Genomic DNA, 6,082 nt, shown 5'->3' with positions numbered 1-6,082 from the left:
GTTGTATGTTTGGCATTGATGCTGTTTCTCTAGAAAATGATACATTAACACCAGGTTGAAAAAAATGGTGCTCCAGGAAATGCTTGTTTATTAACCTGACAAAAAGTTGACCCAACCTGCAAACCCGACCCAATCCAATAAAAAAATAAGGGTTAGGGTCTCATTTACCTACCCGAATGTGAGAATGACCCAACCCGAAAAAAAACTGGGTTGGATTGGGTCATGGATCAACGAACTAGCCTGGTTGTCAAGTCTAATTGGGACTATATGCATTGTTAGAAGTTTCTACTAGTAAATTTTTCTTTATTTTTTTTTAATTTCAGTTATTTTTTGGAATGACCCGAATTGACCCATGGGTTAACCCTAACCCAAACATTTAGGGTTAGGGTTTAGCATTTGATAACACAACCCGAAATCAACCCAAAGTGTCTTGACCCAACCCAACCCAGCCAATCCAATTGCCAGGTCTACCTGTTTGTTTGGAACTGTTTTCATAAAAAAAATGGTGCTCCAAACTACACCTTGAAAATCAAGGTGAGACTTGCAGCAACACCAAATTTGACATTTCCTGAAACTGCAGTTCATGACATGAGATGCCAACAATGACAGGAACATGATGTGGCACTACCAATGCTGGAATTCCTGCCTAGAGCATTGATACTAAACAGAAAGGCGTTGCTATAGTGCTCCAAGCAATGTCTTACCTGACAGCACGCTTTCAAACCAAAAAACGACATTTTCTTAAAAGATGGTGCTTCTAAACCTCATCAGTAGCACCTTTTTCTGAGAAAACAATGCTTTATCTGCGGCATCAATGTCAAACATATACTTTATAACTTGTATTCAATCCCTCAATCCCCTATTTAACACCAAATTGTTGAGCATAAGATTTGAAATTGGATATCATACTTAATAAACAACAAATTTACTACCGTGCAACTCAGCCTCACATCTGGGACCAAAGGAACGACACATCTCGCAATGTAATTGCTGAACAAAAATAGATATTTAGAGGAGTTTTGGTTTTTAACAAATAAAAACTTCACACCCTAAAGCTGAGTTTGAAAGGAGTATAAATGTAAAATATGTAACACGCAAAACCTTATATTTTGTATATATTTGTATTGTACATATTTGCATTTATACTCTTTTCCGAACTGAGCCTAAAGAATTTGAGACCTTCGGGGTAAATCCGTAGCCAGGCTATTCTAAAAGCTTTTTGTAAGCTTGCATTGGGAGATACTCTCAATGCAAAGCAATAAAAGCAACCCAAATGGGCTTTGCCCTGACTGAAGCCGAACTCAGAATTTAAATGGCCATTTTCACCCTAAAGGCTTAAACCATTTTGAAAGGAGCATAAATGTAAATATGTAGCAGCAAAATCTTATATTTTGTATATAATGTATTGTACATATTTGCATAAAGAATTTGAGACCGACTTCGGGGCAAATCTGTTGCCAGACTATTCTAAAAGCTTTTTGTAAGCTTGCAGGAGTAAAAGCAGCCCAAATGGGGTTTGCCATGGCCATTTTCACCCTAAAGGCTTAAACCATTTAAAGTGAAAAACAGATGCGTTGGACGTCATTGATGTCTACATATTTTTCTGGGAGATTTTTTGTATTTTACCCTTGATGGATTTTTAAACTTTATCAACTTCAAAATTAACAATTATATAGGTTTTCCAAGAATTAACCCTTCTATTGGGCCATGTTTTTCAAAGGGGCATATATTTGTCCTTTGCCAGTTTTTGGGCGAATAAAAAAGGTTAGTATATGGATTTTTCTATTACTATACACTTTTGGGTGATCTACCATACTACGAGTTTCTTATTTTTCTCTTCATAATAATGAAAATCTACCCCTATTGATAAGTTGAACTAAACAGGCTCATCTCCCTGGCATGAAATGGTGTGCAACACACTCGAATCGGCTTAATTTCTAATTAGGATTTTGGCCAAATGTTGAGATTTTGTGGTGAACACCAGATCTGCTACAGAGCATTTGTTCGAGTTACCGAATTAGCACTAAAAATCTCAACATATTGTCTTGCCCAGTGGCTCGCTCAGGCATCATGAAACGAAAGGACGACAAACCCTAATCCTCTTTCTACCCAAAAAACAAAAGCGACTTATCAATTCCAATGTTGAGTCCGCAGATTCTCTGTTTTTGATCCATCGGTCTTCAAGTAATGGGTATAAATCGCAGAGCAACGAGATCTACCAAGAATTTAAAGTTTCTTCTTTAAGTTGAATAATATTCGAGCATCTGAATGCATAAGCTGCAAGGAAAGAAACACAGCACATGCCAGAATCTCCACTCGATTTCTCTATCGGCAACGTACAGCACTGAAAACGCTATAGAAAAAGCGCATCAGAGACTCTAATTTGTTGCCTTTAAGCTGTTAATCTGCATTCACGCAGACCCAGATAAACAACCATCCTAAGCCTATTTTTTTCTTGAAAATGAGGAAAATTGCCAGAAAGGCTCAGATAGTAATGATTTTGATGACATCAACAAGCCCTGAAGCTTTCATTGTTTGATGGTATAATCATCGTCGTCATCGCCCGTTTCTTCTCCAGCAAATAATTAGTTGAAAAAACAAAAGCAAAAAGAGAAAATGGGGTCTGCAGAAACACAAGGGGATGGCCTCAGAAAGCTAGAGATGAAGAGCACATCAAAGAATCAGTAAGAGATCTCAGATGGTACGGACAATTTGAGGCATCACAGGCCACTATAGAGATCCTTGGTTCCTGTAGATCCAGCATCCACACTATGCATAGTGGAAAAACAAAAGAAGAAGAGCGAAACAGAGGAAACTGTGAGATAAACCCTAGACTCGTTGAGCAGAAGATGAAATGAATCCAATCTAAGACGACCATCAGTTCAACTTATATAGTAGTGGGATGACCCGAATTTTGCGTTATGGACGTTGGAAAAACTTGGAAACCCTAATCCCTGCTGGTGTTGCTAATATGATAAATTTACTATATTACCCTCACAGTTTCATTATATTATTGCTAGCAAAATATGCAGTGCAAATACTTTTGAACAAAATATAAGGATTTTTGCACACTACATGTTTATGTTTGTACTCCTTCCAAACTGACACCTAGAGAAAATGACATCCTCTTGGGTAATTTATTGAGTAAATTTCTGAATGACCGTTGCTAAATGTCCACAATAGTCATACAATTGCTTTTTTGACCAAAATATTAATTTTTTAAAATTTCTCTTCATATTAATTATTGCCGCAAACCCTTGCAATCTAATTTTTTTTTTAATTTGATTCATGTTCCACAATTTCATATCAATCATTCAAAGGTAAAGCTGAAATTTAAAACTCTTGTTTTTTTGTTATTATTCATAAAATTTGTACTTTTTTTATAGAAATCAGTCTCAATAGTAAGAGAGGTGATAACGTTTTTGTGCCTCTTATTAGAAGATTCTAATAGAGATGTCTACTTATAATTATATGAAGTTCAGGGATTTTTATCCTGCACTCTTCAGAATTCCGATTTGCAGCCCTCTCTTAATCTATTAGTAGCCCCCACCACCCTATAAAGTATAAACCACATCTTGTCCGTGAATTTGGCATCAATCCACGGGCAGGATTCAGTCCACCCCTAAAAAATCCTAGTTCCACCTAGAGGTGGACTGAACCATAAAAACCTCAAAAATTTAAGGGAGAGATTGCAATTATCAAACTTTAGGAGAAATTTCAACAAAACTCAGAGGAGAGTTTCAGCAATTTACCCTAATTTATTTTGAAAGATGTGGTATCCCATTACCATGTTGTATAGACCTTTGATTACTCTTTATAACCCCAAAAAAGAACAGATGTAGCAAAATATGCAAGCAATTGAATGGATTGAAAACGTTGTTGGGCACCAAGGGATGTTCAATTCCTGGTTGTGTTTATGTTTCATCTGGTTTAATTTAATTTACGAATTCATCCAAAAAGCATGGTTCGCCGGCTTCAACCAAACTCATATCGATATGGCTTCATTCAAAAAGTTTCAATTTGATGATCGCCATATGATCAAAAGTAAATGGTGGAAGTACACGTACACATGAATCATATAATCAAAACTGTGGTTTTCAAATTGTCGATCTACAGTTGGATCATTCGGCTCAAAAACTATCCAAGCAACAGGTTTCATTTTACTCCTGAATCATTTCTTAGACAATTAGGTGATTGAACCATCAGCCCATTCAACCTGTACAGTGAATTTTATCCATTTTTATTTTTTAAATTACAACGGGCTATCTGTTTGGTTTGAACGGTCAAACCACTGATCCAGAAACCGATGGCTAAAGCAGTTTCAATTCAGGTTCAATTTTTAAAACATTGATCAAAACTTACACTCTATGGTTGGTTCTGGAACCATACCACCCTTTTTTAAAACCCTAAACCAAACACCACCCTAATGGTTGCAATAGCTATACAATCATAAATCGACCTCCACTGGGTAATGGATTTATGAACTAATATAATGGTTGTGATGATTCAATTACAAGAATAAATTCACCTCTAAGGGGATATTCGGTATTTAATCAACTATGCTAACAAGGTCCTACATAGTTCCTTGAGACAAGTTCTGTTACATCTTTGGTTCATGAGAAGATATACTTCCTTTTTTCAAGAGACCAAAAACATTATACCAACCGTTACTTTTTTTCTCTCCAGATGTGCACTGGAAACAAAGCATGACATAACAGGGGTTAAAAGCCTTCGTTTGTATCTTCTCTGTAGAGATTGCTTTATCATAACAACCACCACCACAAAGATGGCAACTCCAAAATCAAGGGTCGCTGTCAGGCAGCCTGCTAAGAACAGTGTGCTCTGGTCTGTGATCACACTCAAAATCTAGATGGACAAATGCCCGCTCAACTTCAGGGAGTTCCTCAATCTTTATCTGCAAAGTCTCTCCAATTGCGTGGGCTTTTTTAAGTGGCAAATCTTCAGGAAGTTCAATATCAACCTATTATTTCCGGTCAAAGAAAATATGTTAACTTGAAAATGAATGAGAATAAACTGTGAAAAAGATGGAATAACTCCATTGTTGAAGGAAAGAAGCCATGATTGTGCCAAGTCATAGTGTTTTTAAGTGACTTGGGATCTTCTACTGGGTCCACTACGCTGTGGAATGGGCCCTGTCCCCAATCAGATCTGGACATGTGTTATCTATTTTCTCCTCTTTTTTTTTTCTACTCATCTCTCTCTCTCTCTCTCTCTCTCCTTCTGAACCTTGACAGATCACTATCAGATCTTTGAAGTTGATTATCTTGAATTGAGACGTGTTTCTAAATAGTCCTCAATCCATGAACTTTCGAGTCCCCTCGTACTAATAACGAAATTAAGTTGTTGGACTACTATAATGGATTACGAGAACAGATCTCCCTTCTGCACAAAATTTAATACCTACTGGTCTAAATTTCATTCCTGATTACAGGATTCACAACTGCTATAAAAGATGAAAACTTAACCAATAGTTCCGCATCAAATTCACCACTGCTATGTCCTTCTTAGGTGCTCTTTTAAGTCAAATTCTCAGTAGAAAAATTGCAGCTTTATATTGTTTCACAGGACCCCTCACCCCTAGGTTTATCTTTCAAACAGCAAAACTCACAAAAAAGGGAAGAACTTTATGTATGATGTATGATGTAACAGAGAGTCCTACGATCCCCTGGGTTGTGCTGCTATAACAGTTGCTATAAAAGATGAAAACTTAACCAATAGTTCCACATCAAATTCACCACTGCTATATCCTTCTTAGGTGCTCTTTTAAGTCAAATTCTCAATAGAAAAATTGCAGCTTTATATTGTTTCACAGGACCCCTCACCCCTAGGTTTATCTTTCAAACAGCAACACACGAAAAAAAAGGGAAGAACTTTATGTATGATGTAACAGAGCGTCCTACGACTCCCTGGGTTGTGCTGCTGTAACAGTTGGGTTGTTCCATTGTGACTTGGGTGACCAGGGTTCAAATTGGTGGGAGCCTCATGCACTGGGCTGCCCAATATATATACTAGCAGGGGCCCATGCGATGCATGAGAAAATCTGAAAGATTGAATAATTTTA

The 6,082-nt window shown here is 37.1% G+C and overlaps 1 protein-coding gene and 2 non-coding genes across 6 annotated transcripts in view; all 3 read right to left on the bottom strand.

The window, feature by feature from the left end:
* Nucleotides 1-2,480: 2,480 nt before the first annotated feature.
* LOC148872817 (small nucleolar RNA snoR116) lies at nucleotides 2,481-2,565 on the bottom strand. The gene has a single exon (XR_016108391.1). It is a non-coding gene; the product is annotated as a small nucleolar RNA snoR116 (small nucleolar RNA).
* Nucleotides 2,566-2,642: 77 nt separating this feature from the next.
* LOC148872816 (small nucleolar RNA snoR117) lies at nucleotides 2,643-2,729 on the bottom strand. The gene has a single exon (XR_016108393.1). It is a non-coding gene; the product is annotated as a small nucleolar RNA snoR117 (small nucleolar RNA).
* Nucleotides 2,730-4,450: 1,721 nt separating this feature from the next.
* The window catches only part of LOC148872814 (Cation efflux family protein), a 38,554-nt gene continuing 36,922 nt past the window's right edge, over nucleotides 4,451-6,082 (bottom strand). For all 4 annotated transcript variants that reach the window (XM_088969458.1, XM_088969460.1, XM_088969459.1 and 1 more), the window contains exon 7: nucleotides 4,451-4,981. In XM_088969458.1, the coding sequence (XP_088825584.1) occupies nucleotides 4,802-4,981 (180 nt within the window). In that variant the 3' untranslated portion in view covers nucleotides 4,451-4,801. The remainder of the gene's footprint in view (nucleotides 4,982-6,082) is intronic.

Source organism: Nelumbo lutea, chromosome 2, assembly GCF_056320005.1.
Source record: "Nelumbo lutea isolate HS-2025 chromosome 2, American lotus-T2T, whole genome shotgun sequence".
Classification (NCBI taxonomy): domain Eukaryota; kingdom Viridiplantae; phylum Streptophyta; class Magnoliopsida; order Proteales; family Nelumbonaceae; genus Nelumbo; species Nelumbo lutea.
This window is presented reverse-complemented; position numbering and strand designations above follow the sequence as displayed.